The 14,217-nt window shown below is 46.6% G+C and overlaps 1 protein-coding gene across 2 annotated transcripts in view; it reads left to right on the top strand.

Annotated features, from left to right (window-relative positions):
* fam171a1 (family with sequence similarity 171 member A1) overlaps nucleotides 1–14,217 on the top strand; it is a 54,282-nt gene that overhangs the window by 36,056 nt on the left and 4,009 nt on the right. For both annotated transcript variants that reach the window (XM_064339283.1, XM_064339277.1), the window contains exons 6-7: nucleotides 10,957–11,073; nucleotides 12,317–12,431. In XM_064339283.1, the coding sequence (XP_064195353.1) occupies nucleotides 10,957–11,073; nucleotides 12,317–12,431 (232 nt within the window). The remainder of the gene's footprint in view (nucleotides 1–10,956; nucleotides 11,074–12,316; nucleotides 12,432–14,217) is intronic.

Here is a 14,217-nt window from a genome sequence, read left to right as displayed (position 1 = left end):
CAGTGCAGTTTTAGTTTTTGAATTTCTTATGTGATAGCACATGCACATTCTTTTTAGCGATATCATGCATGCACCTGTGTTTGCTTGTATGTACATGCGTGTTTGACTGAGCAGTGATGAAACGTGTGTGTGTGCAGGCGTACGCGCGTGAGACAGAGGTGACGCGTGGATGTGCGTGAGCGTGCGTCGCCATGCGTGCGCACCTGCGCTTCGTGTGCGTTCCCGAGGCCACTCCCCCGTGAGAGAAACCGCTCCCCGTGAGAGAAACCGCTCCATCACAAACCTCCGCGCGTCCCGTTAATTACACGCCAGCTGAACCCAATCCGAGCGCAGCTTTACTCGCGTGGTGATTTACCTCGGCCTGTCAGAGGAGCCGTTATTGCCAGGCCCAGCGTCAGATCCGTCCGAAATCCCTGGGCTCTGCAGCGGCACGATTCTTGCCGAGCCTGCCTTCGAGGCCCAGGCCGCGCACTACCAAAACAGATGTGTGATTTACGGGCCTGCCTGCCCCCGCCCCCCCCCCCTCCACACCGAGGATATCATCTGGGGACTCAATCACTTTAAACATGCCGTTCATAAAAATTCCCCCACAATGCCTTTCACATTCCGCAGCCACTCGAGTGACCACCTGCAGTTTTATTTCACAAACGCCGCCGAACAGCCGCAGCCCAGTCCCTTTTTACCTTTCTCCCAGAAGTCAAACCTTGTGGTTGTGGTTGCTGCAAGTTCAAAATGGAGGCTTATGGTCATCGTAGTTTTTTTTTTTTTTTTGTTAACAAGGGGTGGCGAATTGGTTCTTTGAGATGGTCTGCAGTGCCTTTATAAATTTTCTGTGTTTCAGAAAATGATTTTAGCTTGAGAGTAAGCCGCACGACTTGTCTTCTGAGTTTGCATGGTTTTTTTTTTTCCCCAAATGGGGAAATGTTTTTGTTAGTCATCACTCTTGTCTCTTGCCAGCACATACTGCTCATACTGAACCATCCTTGCAAGATACAATGTATTCGTTAAGATCAAATGCCCCTAAGATAAGGAAGGCTCACTTTCAGCACATAATAATTTTTAAAAAACTATTGTTATTATCCTACGCTGAGTGAAATTGTGATCTTGTGATCTCTTATATGTAATCTAAGTGCACTTTTTTGTGTGCCCAGTTAATCTACATGCAACCCTGTGATGGTGACTTTGTGCAGTTACTCTACCTACCAGGGGAATACAAATTAAGCTCCATTAAGTGCAGTTTCAATGGGCCATAAATTTGAGGAAGGAACTAGCACTTTTCAGGGATAACCTGTTGAGGGAACGGGGGCTTGGAGCCAAGGATGGCGCAGAAACTAACAGGAAAACTCTCAAATGGAAACAGACGTCTTCACCCTACAAAAAACTCTGCAAGCCCGCATCAACCAGGCCCCGGTCTGGAATGCGTGTCTAAAGTTGCGACAGAACCAGTCGAGTATTTTTATTTGTCATTTGTTTTGTTGCCTGTGTGGACGTGCGATCGCACCCCAGAGCATTGTGGGAGACGGATGTCCACGGACGCGGACTGAACATTAGCTGAAATGTTTTTGATATGCATTTGCCGGCTGAGACCACACTGATGTACTCATTACAGCTGGCCTCCATCAGAGTTCAGCGTCTTGTCTGAACGTGGACAAACGGCTTCTAGGATTTTAACACAGTAATTACATTTTGTAATTTTATTTGGCCCATGTGACTGTTGTCTGCCTGTTTTTAACAGACTGATATTTAGCATAAACGATCTCTTCAGAATCTCACAAAGTGCTACTGTTTATATTGTTAAATAATTAGCGAGCATTAACCCCGTGGTTTTGATGTAATGTAATCTGACTCTGGTGCATGCATAGACCAAGGATGAAGACATAAAACAGCTGTGGGAATGTAGGATCTTGTACGATAGACTTACTGGTGCATTGATCTGTGCTCTTTGTAACAAAATATGCTAATCTTAGCACGTCCTGGGGTTAACATCTACTTCCTCACCATGCTTCAGATCATCCATGTTGGAGAGTTTGGAGTTTCAAGGAAAAATGGTGCGATTTTCCTTTTTTGTGCAACAGCTGGGCTTCGCCATATGCTTTTATGTTAGCATTGGGAACTTGTATTGGATTACAGATTTATTACATCGGACCTTTTGTGTTGCCCTGTGGTTTTTCATGCGAACGAGGGCCATGTACTGTTTAACTAACAACGAGCTTTATTTCAGGACTTCGTGATCACAGTGTAATCATTTATTGTAAAACATCCGTTGCGCAATGAAAATTAGGCGCAGTAATCCCTTTCTTTTTGAAGCAATTCATTTTTGTGTTTTTCGGTTGAGAAACACACATTTTTTTGTGTTCTCTCCAAACAGGGCATAAGAAACCCCTCTGTTTATTCACCCTCTAATCTTTATACGCAGTCATATGAAGGAGATTGATACGGTGCGAAATGAGGCGAGAGATTTGCCCCCGCCCCTCCCGCGTAAACAGCGTGAGACCCGGGCGGTCGAAGTGCAGCTTGTGCGCCTGACCTTGGCGCTGCCGGTTTGCATAGTCAAATGGACGGCGCCCGGTTCCCAGGGGAAACGGAGGGCCCGGGGAGGCTCTCTTTCATCTGAGCGCGTCGGCCGATCTGCGGGATAAACGGCTCGTTTGAATGCTTATCAGGAAGTCCCGCATAGCAAAACGGAAGGCGGCGGAATGAACCATTCACTGGGGGAACGGGGGGGTCGGGGGGGTCGGGGGGGGGTGCGAGTGCTTCCTTCAGCTCGATCCTCTCGGCCAGATATTGTGTCATCTATGGATTGAATTGAGAAACCTGAATTTCCACTCAGAAGGCTCAGAAATGTTGTGTAATGCGCTAGACCAAACAGCATAGTGGCAAACATGAACGTATTATCATAATGCATTTTTACTGTTGTTTGAGATAAAATGACACTGTTTTATTTTAGTAGGGTTTGCGATCAGTTACTCGGAGGTTGATTTTTATTGTCCTTTTACTCTCTTTTGCAATTACAGTTTAAAATCCTTTAAGTTTCTTCCAAAATGAGCAGCTTGGACAGCATTGCATCAGCTGCAGTGAAACAGTTTTATTGGCTGGTACAAACAACAGAGCATGAATTCCTTTTACAGACCAAGGGGTGCTTATTCTTTCGAGGGTGACTTTGGTCTGGGTAAAGGGCCTTTTTGCTGGAGTATTGGATGTCATATTGGATGCCTGTATGACATCATCTTTGTGATTGGGATCACCACTCTCAGCTTTCAGGGTCTTGGTCTTGCATTGATGGAACTTCCTCTTCTAGGATTCCTTTGTGAAGAGTTCTGCTTTTATGAAGATAAATCCTTTACTGAAGTACAGAAAAGTAAAACACGTTCTTCTGGTAAGTGGAGAAGGCAGTCACCGCTGATTGATGGGGAAAAAAAAACATTTTATGTAAATATATCCCATATATCCTGGCATAATCCCAAATGACAAATCATCCACTAATGAGCATTTTACAAACTTTGCTTTCAGGCTAAAACACTGATGAATAAGTGTTTGATATTGTAATTTTTTTTCCCGTTTATTTCTTTATGAAATGACTTCAAAAATGATGATTTTTTTTTATTGCGCAGTGTCGGCAAGCCGAGTTGAACTTAACTGAATTTAAACTGCTGGATGACTGATGATAAAAAAAGTCAGGTCTGACTTTGGAGCTGTAATGGGTTATAAAAAGCATTTCTTTAATTTCTTTTTCATTTTTGTTGTGGCAAAAAAATAAAATTGAACCGCGTTGTAGGAATTATGCAGGTATGCTTGTCAGAATTACTTTAAGTCCATGTGATGCCCCCAGAATGGGAGGTAATGGGATGTGCGGAATGGCCAGTAAAAGTGCGGGGTCCTTCTCACCTTACCCTGGGGGTGTGGCCAGAGCCGTGCCTGTCGGCCGGAGGGCCGGAGAGGAAGGCCACGCTAGCGCTTCGTTAGTAGCGCGTTCCAGCCGCTCGCCCGTCGCCAGGTTCGAATTTCCACCCCCGTTCCCGAGCCTTTATGAGCTGCCCACGTGTCTTTGGGACGCAAGAATGTGGTTCCGGGAATTTTGGAAAAGCTCCATCGTCTGTCCAGCTGAATTCTGGGATATTTTGGGAACTCCCGGCCTCCCGCAGGGGAGCAGAGTTTTTAAATATTTCCCAGTTCCACACCTCGTTAATCTCAGCGTGAACGGCAACAAACAGACTCTTTTAAAGGTTTTCTAAGGCTGTCTCATTTGTAGTCTGAATAGCCGGTTAAATTGAACATGCAGTCATTTTTCTAGTTCTTCAGACCCTTCTGTCAGAAATACTTTCATCTTCAAACCAGAGCCACATTTATCTCTCCTTAAAGAGGAGGATCTGACCGGGAATCAGGAGTTCAGGGGTCAAGCTTTCATCCTGCGCCACGTACCTAATGAGGTCACACAGACTGGCAGACCTCCACTCCTCCACAGGGCTGCCCGCATTATTATTACATGGCAGCTTTTGATTTGATTTCTTAGTAGTTTCCTCTTGACCTGGGCAGCTTTTTCAATTCTGTCCGTGTATACAGCTGGGCATTTACTGAGGCGATTCAAGTTCCACACTAAGGGTGTCTGTGCACCACACTCTGTTGTCATGGGGAAGACAGCGTTACAATAATACACTGACATTATTCTTAAACTGCTCAGAAGGGCTTACAGTGCGTCTGACTTATTCAGACTGTCACGGTCCGGGGAGGAGGGCGGCGGATGACATTTGGAAGGAAGATTATGGATGTCCCTTCTGAGGAAGCGAAAGGCTGTAATTTATGGTTAACTCGGCAAAGTGGGGTGCAGCGACTGGGGCAAGCGACAGTGGCTTGTCATGCGCACGGACAGCTTTGTGGGTTTTTCTTCACAGAACACACGTTAGCGTGCCTGTTTGTGCAGAGCAACTCACTGTGACGGTCCTGCTGCAGCAGCGGCCGCTCAGAATGTTGAAAAGCAGCTGAATTCTTGGCCGTAAATGTGAAGTCCCTCACTCAGTCACAAAGACCTTTGAATGCAATTGCCGAATGCATTCGAACTGCAGCCTAAATGTACATTGCTTTCGAGTTCCAAAGTTCCTCTTGGAGTGTTCAGCCATTTGTAATCAAAAACATTTGAATGAACGCATGCACAATGTGCGTAGTTACCCGTGGGAAGCGGTGTGTGAATTTGGCACCTAAAACGGGTGGAAATGAAAGTCAGGGCTCTGAAAGAGTGAGAGAGGGTGGGGTTGGGGTTGGAGGGGGGGGGCACCTGGGTGTACACCGCAGCCATTTTATGTGAAAATGCAAAACATCACCTGAAGAGGAGAGGGAGAGATTTGTTTAAGCAATTACATAAACTGGAGGGTGATGCTATGACTGGCGTAGGAGAGTCAGATTGCAAATTTGGCCAGGACACTGTGGAACCAGCACCTGTAATGTGCACAGTGAGTAATGAGCACAGTGAGTCAGGGCCTTTAAACAGATGGCGTGTCCAACAGCGCAGTGGCGGCTGAACAGGTACTCGGGATATTCTGGTGGGCCCAGAGGCGGAGGGGAAAGCTGCGGTCTCCGGGCCCGCCGATAACGCTTCCAGCTGCGGCTTTTCAGGGCGGCCTCCCATCCGAGTGCCAGCCCAGGCACCCCCCTGCTTAGCTTTAGCCGTCAGGCAGCAAGACTGTTACAGGACAGGGCTCTTATCCCAGCACACGCACGGCTTTAGCGTAGCGACGGCAGGCGGCTTGCGGTCGCTTGTGTAGACAGAAAGCAGCTGCGAGAGTTCCCAGGTTTTTTCTGAGCACCCAATCACACGGCGGGAGACTTCAGACATCTCGGCCAGAGGTAGAGCGGACCAGCCGCGCTGAAGGCTTCCCCGGCCGAGCGGGAAAACGCGGACGCGCAGCCAGCTCGAACGCTCCTGGAACGGACGCTTCGGGGCTGTTCCCGTCCAGCTGGCGGCCCTCCTCGACGGCTGCAGCGCGTTCGCGGCTCCAGGACGGCTCTACTGAGGAATTTTCTTTGTTTACGAAAGCGAGAAAGCCGATCGCTTTCCTCCGGGCCGCAGCTGGAGAGATGAGTCATCCGACATTAACAGGGCTCGGCATCCGGGTCCCACGCGGACGGTCCTCGGCTTCGCCGCTCGTAAACCGTCCGTCAGAGAGGGGCTTACTGGCAGCAGGGGGGTCTGCCATCGAGGCCGCCCTTTTAGAAATGGATTTGAGCCGCCCATCCCATCCAGCACTGCCCCTCATAAACATGCACTCATGTACACTAGCTGGCTCTGTCCAGCACAAACCACATAAAGCTGTACACACATGGATGCCCACTTGGTTCTTTCTCTTTCTCTCTCTCTCTCTCTCCCTCTCCCTCTATCTCTCACACACACATACGCAAACACGCACGCACACACACATGCTCGCACACACTCACAACACATACACACTCATTCTCACACACACGAGGTCTGTCTCTCTGCCTCGCACACACACACACACACACACACACAAGCTCTCTCATTCTCACACACACCCCTCACACACACACAAGCTCTCTCTGTCTCTCTCACACACACACACACACATATTCACTCATTCTCCCACTCAGACACACACACACAAGCTCTCTCTCTCTCTGTCTCTCACACACACATGCGGGCGGGTAGCTCCAGAGCCAGCCTTGCAGCCCCAGCACAGCGACACGCCACCCGGTAACCCAACCCCCCCACCGCACCCCCTCCCCCGTTGCCTCACAACGGGGCCAGCTCCTCTCCCCCGGTAACCCAGCGGCTGACGATGATGAAACCGCTCAGGAGCGGAGCTCACATCAGTGTAAACACAGCTGTGAGGAGCCTGCTCCTCTCCTCTCTCTCCCTCCTCTGTTCCTCCTCACTAAAGAAACAGCAGCCATACAGGTTCCTCTCGTCTCTTACCTCACCTGTTTACATAGACACGCTTCACTGGGAATAGTGATAGATAATTGTCGGATATACGTCATGGAAAGCAGACCTAATCCCGCTCACTTGTGTGGCTAGTGGGGCGTTTTTTTGAGGTCTTTTCTCTGTAAGAGCCAGTGCAAGAATGATTGAGTTCTTTCTGGCCGTATTACTCAGACGAGGTTGATAAAATGCACTGGGCAAGAGTAGAATCGCTCCCACTGTTTTCCGTCTATTGTGAAATGCTGTGTGCTGCGTCTTTATTTTTTCAGTTAGTTTCTTCACGCTCTAGAAGTTTCTTCCTTTGAGACAGCCAGCTTCCTGGTATGACTATGACTGTAGTAAGCCTTGTGTGATGAATTCCTCAGAGAATAAAGCAGGGATACTTGGTACTGGTCGTAGAAGGCCACAGCATTAGCTCTCACCTGGTTTTCAGGTTTGAAACGGGCTAGCTTCCCTTGCCTGTTCTGTTTGTGGTGTCTGTCTCCTCCAGAACTGCTGAGCTGAAAGAATCACTTTCTCAATCAGAGACAGGGTGCGTAATATTGAGCAGCCCACTGAAAGGCCCCACTTAAAGGTCACCTTGGACTGTTATGTGAGAAATTATGGTAGTTTGGGATCATTCTACAGTGTAATTGGAGCTTCCAATTGATTTTCTCAGAAAATTCAGTAAGAAATCAATTTTGAAATCAAGGGCCAGGCGCAGTTTGCTTATTCTGTTTCATTGATATTTCTGTTTTGTAGAAGTCAGCTGTGATGTTGCATAAGACCATATAAAGTGACCTTACCATTGACTTCACATGTAGTTTAGCCTTTATTTGTAGCTATGTAGCCTTTTCTTTGTCTCCCCTTTGCCCTGTTTATAGAGACAGCGGCTGCCTTTAAGGAGTGGAACACGATTGCTACAGATTCACTTTGGTAGGGCAGTTCATTCAAACACCCCCCCCAAAACGGTGTAGTCTAGTCTAGCCTGACGCCCCCAGGCAGAAGCACCCCTCGGGATACCCCTCGGGGATGGCACGCACCCCCAACCCCAGGGCGAGGCTCGGAAAGAGGCCCTTTATCGCCCCCTTAAGGACTAAACGCCGCTGTGGAGGAGGCGCGCGGTCCCTGACGACCCAAACGAGTCCAGCTGAGAGCCGGCAGTCAGCGGCCGCGTCGGGTCGCCCCTGTTTACCCCGCCTGTCGCTAGGCAACCGGCGGGAAAAACACGGGGCTGCTGTAATTCGATAAGCGTAATGAAGAATCTGAAACTTCTCCAGCGATTGTTGGATATTTTTTGTGCCGATAAGAGATCAGCGGGCCCGCATTGTGAGCCTGCCCATTGTTTGTTTTGCCGGAAATAAACCTCGATTTAAAAAGAGGAGAGTGTGAAACCTGCTCTTCTGCTATGAATCGCACGATATGTTTATTGTCCTGGTGTGTATTTGGACAGTGTTTGCCACGGAAGTAAGGTTTTTGCGTGTTAAATAGTTGACTGTTTCAACTGTTTAAATGTCAGGTTTTGTGTATAGAACGGGTTTTTTTTTATTGAAGTTGCTTTAAATATTTATTTATTCTTTTCTTTCTTCTTGAAAACAAAAAGGAATGCTTCATGTACGGCGAGCGCGAAGTGTTCCCAGCTTTAAAGCCGGGCCGTTTGTGCGGTGCCGCCGGCTGTGAGCTATCGCGCTAAGCCTCGGGATTCCTTTAAATGTCAGGAGCTAAGCCTGTTTAGAAAAGACTGCAGTGGAGCAACCACACCGCCGGCAGAATGTTTGATATCTCTTCATCCGAACACCTCCCTGAACGCGGCGGCGCACAGCGCTGGGTGCGTATGCCAGGGAGCGCTCTGACCACCAGCCGTTTCGCACATCGCTGCCCGTCCTGCTGAACACAGTGCCTTTCAGTCCTCACCCCCCAAACCCCCACCCTCCTCTCAGAGCAGCACCATCAATCCCAGTGCGGCCTGGTGACAGATTTCCACAGCCTGTGTCTGTGGCACGGGCCTGAATGCCTCTTAGGCCCGGCCTGTGGAGCCCAGCCGGTGTGGGGAGCTGCACTATCGATGGCACGGCCGGCGCGGATCCTGTTACACTCGACTGCACAGGGAGGGAGGGCGAGCGAGGAGGAGAAAGCTATAGAGACCCAGAGAGAGAGGGAGTATGAGAGGGAGGGAGAGGGCTATAGAGACCCAGAGAGAGAGAAAGGGGGGGAGAGTGTTATAGAGACCCAGAGAGAGAGAGAGAGAGAAAGGGGAGGAGAGGGTTATAGAGACCCAGAGAGGGAGAGGGAGGGAGAGAGAGGTCTATAGATACCCAGAGAGAGAGAGGGAGTGTGAGAGCTATCGACTCAGAGAGAGAGAGAAAGAGAGAGAGGGAGGGGGTGAGCTATAGAGACTCAGAGTGAGAGTGCTATAGAGATCCAGAGAGGGAGAGAGGAGAGAGAGAGAGAGAGAGAGGAGAGGGTGTGAGCTATAGAGACCCAGAGAGGGAGAGAGAGAGAGGGGGAGGGAGGGAGAGCGAGAGAGAGAGAGAGAGAGAACTGTAGAGATCCTGAGAGGGAGAGAGACAGGGGAAGAGAGAGAATGAACCTGCTGAGTCACCAATCTGTCAGGATGGCAGCTCTCCCTACGTACTGAGGGGGTGAGAGAGAACAGATTTAAACACACACTCTGCTACATCTCTCCTTTGGCTCGCACTACAGTCAACATCTCCACAGCGATGAGTGAAGAGAATGGAGGCACGGTATTGAATGGGGCAGTAGTGCTGTATTAGGGTTAGGAAACGTTCTGTGTTCGATTCCCAGGTGTCACACTGCTGTGCCCTTCAGCAGAGTACCTGACTCACTTCAGTTTTATGTCTAGCTGTACAAATGGATACCATGTAAAAGCTGCATATGGTGCTCTGGGTAAAAGTGTCTGAAAAATGCTTGAATTTAAATGTGAAACATGCAGTGTATGTGAGGAAATATCTCAAATATGAATATCGTTGGTCATGGAATTTTTCCACAATAGTAAATGGGCCTCTCTGCCTTCTTGGTGATATTGCATATTTGTATTTCTGGGAGTCACCACTCCCAATGTTCTCCACTAATGTATGTCACTGTAGAGAATCTGCTGAGTGGTTATAATGTGATGTATTCACTTTTTAAAATGTGTGTTGTTAGGGTTTTTATGTCTGAAGATAAGCACCTTCATGTAAATCTGAAAGCAAAGCCTTTGCCACCATTGGTTTAGAGATGATTATCTCTGCAGTGCTGAGATTGTGTGGAAAGGCCAGGGTTTGGCCTCAGTGAAAATTACGCTGTATATGTGCTGCCACCTAGTGGTGGAATACAAAATGGCCTCACTGTATACATCTTGATGAAGAAAAATAAAAGATGCTTTAACCACTGTGTGGGGATGGGGTTTGGGAGAGGGGTCAAAAGAGGTAATAACAAAACCTGACACGAGCACGTGTAAGAAGTCAACCGTATCATAAACCAGAACAAAAATTCACTGAGGTATTCATTTTTTTAAATTACTTGTCAGTTTGTGAGTAATAATAATCTGTAGAAAAACTTATTTTTACCACATGACCCAAATAAAATTAGTGTTAATTTGCAGCGATGCGTTTTTCAGCACTCGTCATCGTTTGGTCATCTGCTGTTCTTGGGTCAGTTCACTGTAAAGGCATCTATTTTCAGCAAATTGAAATCAGATGGTTGCCTCCCCGGCTCAGCGCAGAATGGAATGTCCGAGCTCTGGTGCTGTGAGCCCAGCTGTGTGCCGTTCACATCTGCTCCCATGATGCAGCCTGTTCATCTGAGTGCACCTGAAAGCTGGGCCTTGTAAATGGATCTTTATTTTCAACGGTGCTAACAGTCTGCACACATTTCTTAGCAGGACATACACAGGGTCACTGGTCACTGATCAACATCTTACCTGGATGGGCCTATAGCAGGCATGGAATGGAACCAGCACATCTAGACAATAACCAGATCTGTTTGTGGGATGTGTGGACTGACCCATGTTACTCAAACTTGGGGGGGTTTGCCTTGTTTTCCAGGGGTCTGGCTGAAGAGTAGTTTGGGGTACGTGCAGAAGGAGGGGGGCCAGCTCACTCTCAGCTACTCTGCCCTCCAGCTGGGCTACTGGGTCGTAGCCATGTCCCCTCTCAACACAGGTAAGGGGTACCGGGGGCTGATGACATCTGACACGGCCTATGTCTCTCCCCATTGACCAGCCAAGGCTGGCCAATAGGGAGAGACATAGACCCCGTTCACACCTGGTCGTTTCATGCGGATTATACCAGGATAGGGATTATACATATATAAATGAAGGTGTAAATGCACCCTCAACGCATTAGGAACGCATTGAAATCTGATCGCCAACACCAATTGAACTTGAGACAGATGTTATGCAGTGGTCACGCCTCTCAGTGAATATTACCAGGATGCGTCAGACTTGGAATTGCCAAAGATTGATTAGACAGAACTTTCCATTTTAGAAATATGTTGCTGAGTATCTGGTGAGTCTGTTGAATCTGTTACATATTAAAAAGCACCCCCTTTTGCCGAGAGTGGATACTGAAAAAGCAAACTTGTCTCAAATGGTCAAAAAAACCCTATGGGGAAATAAACACGTACGTAGTTTATTTTTTATTTTTTTCATTTATGATAATAAGAATGCAGTTGTTTGTCAAAAGCATCAAGATGAATCCTGACTATTCCCTACCTCTTTAATAACTTTCCATTTCTTCTGAAGCAAAGCTGGCTTTCTGCCATAGCTTTACTTCACATATCTATATTTATTTAAATATTTTATTAGTTTTAGCTGTTCCACTTTGTAGTACCGTAATGTCATAGACTGAAACTATCTGAAACTCTTTCTCATGTGTTTGTACTTGTCAAGTTGGGACAGCAGCGGTAGGACATGTATGGCTTGCATTCAGATTTAGTGACTTGCATGATTGTAGTGAGTGTGAAAAATGATTGTGGGTTCAATTCCTGGAAGGGACATTTGGGCTGTGGCTTACTGGGCAATGCTTTTCCTGAATTCCACCAAAATAAAAGCCAGTTACTGCTGGTTGTGACTGGCTGTCCACAGCAGTGGGACACCATCATTCCTGTCCTGCTAGGGGTAGGGTTGATTTAAGTAGACCATTCTCAGGAACTACTGTTCTCCCCCCAAAGAAGAGCATTGGCTTCAGCTGCAGTGCTGTTTTGGTTGGAGTGGGCGGGGCAGCAGGGACCTTCACCAAAATAACCAAAGGCCATTGGTCTACCAGTGAAATGAATCAGAATGATTTGTGAGGTGACAGTTCTGAGAACAGGTGACTCACAGGCCAGTGAGTCACTCTGCCAGCGGTGACTTGTGTGCCGTTCCGGTGCGTGCGGCGTCTGACCGTGCGAACCCTGTCCTTGCAGGCGCAGTGGTGGCGAAGGACATCAGCACCTACCACACCGCCTTCCTATTGGCCATCCTGGGAGGCATGGCCCTCATCCTCCTCTTCCTGCTCTGTCTGCTGCTCTATTACTGCAGGTGCGTGACCACGCCTACCTTGCTTCCCTACACTACCCCCCACAACCCCAAAAAATATACAGCCTGATGCGTGCGCGGATGCTAACTCCACTTCGAAGCCCCTCGTCTCGACTGCGCATGTTCAAAGTACTTAATGTAGGTAAAGTGATGAGCGGTAGATGAACTATCAACAATGAACCATGCTCTAAATGAACTATTTACCATTCATCGGTGTTTTATGCTGATTTGTCTGTTTTTAGGATTGAGTGAGGGACATCACACAAACTTTTACACAAAATTCACACAAAATTTACAGCTGTCGATCTTTTTAGAATCCCAGCTATGCACTTATTTATATTTTTTTGTATTTTTTTTCCACTTGTGCCACTATTTATGTACTGACTTGTATTTCATTGTCATGTGTAAAGTGCTTTGAGTCTTTTCACTTTTTCAAGTGAAAAGCACTATAAAATGCATAATTATTATTATTCCAACCCACACCAAAGCCATACCACACCTTTGTTGATAACAAAAGAAATCTCTTCTGTAGTATAAAGATTTAAAAGGCCTTTATTGATACTCAGAGAAGATTATTTTAAAAGCATGTTATACCTACGTGATTCAGCTTACTAACCTTCCTCTGAGCTGCCGTCACCCTGACAATGGCCAGTAAACCAAAATGCGTAGGTATATAACATACTTTTAAAATAATCTTCTCTGTGGACACGATGCATCAATAAAGCCATTTTAAAAATTTATATTACAGAAGAGTGCCTTGATTTTTTTCAATTATCAACTAATGGATGGACTGTTTTATAAGAGCACCTTCAATACTGCATTCCTACATTGTAGCATCCTGGCAGCATTCCTTTCTTTACTTCTTTATGATAGGAGGCCAGGCCATCACTAACTGAAATGTCCATAGTATGGGAAACCAGTAGTAAAGCTCACATTTACAAAAAGTATGTATTCTATTATAATAACAAACATAATGAAAACAGAGTTAAGGAACAACAACAATTAAACAAAAGAACAGTAATAAAAACTGTATAATAACTACAATGAAGAAAAGTAGAAATCAAAGGCAAAAATTAAAAACTCAAAGTAAAAGTCACTCACCTGAAAAATTCTAATAAGAAGTTGCATATGCTATCTAATTATCTATTATCTAAGTTCCAATAACATAGGAACACCGTTCATATTCAGTTAAAGGTAATTTGTTTTTTGGATAGCTGTACAGTAATGAAAAAAGCAATAATGTTCATATTCTGCATTTCTTGTACTGTAAAATAAATGTAATGTCATATATGAATATCGAAAATGAAATGGTTGGCTAAATAGTTGTAAAAACGTGCATAGTTATGACTCTAAAAAGATCTACAGCTGAAAGTCAAAGTTTGTGCAACATCCCTCACAAAATGCCAAAAACAGATAAAACTGCAGAACAACATCACTGAGCATATTCGATAGCTCCTCTGCCTCACATCGCTTTACCTACATTAAGTAATTAGAACATGCGCAGTTGAGAAGAGGGACTTCAGAGTGGTGTTTGCGTCTGCGCATGCGTCAGACTGAAGGACCTGAGAGTGTCGCTTGCAGCCATGCCCTACTCCCACAACCTGCAGGTGTCCCGGTCACATGACCGGAACTGGGAACCATGACGATGCTGTTGCTTGGTAGCAGCCACACCAGAGAACCCCTCCTCTGGCCTACCAATCAGTTCTTTCAGTCCCTTTTCATGACTGCTGAATTATCTTTTTTTAAACAGCACTGATTGGTCAGATGCGTTTTATTTCTGGTTAAATAG

Source organism: Anguilla rostrata, chromosome 1 (assembly GCF_018555375.3).
Source record: "Anguilla rostrata isolate EN2019 chromosome 1, ASM1855537v3, whole genome shotgun sequence".
Taxonomy (NCBI): domain Eukaryota; kingdom Metazoa; phylum Chordata; class Actinopteri; order Anguilliformes; family Anguillidae; genus Anguilla; species Anguilla rostrata.
This window is presented reverse-complemented; position numbering and strand designations above follow the sequence as displayed.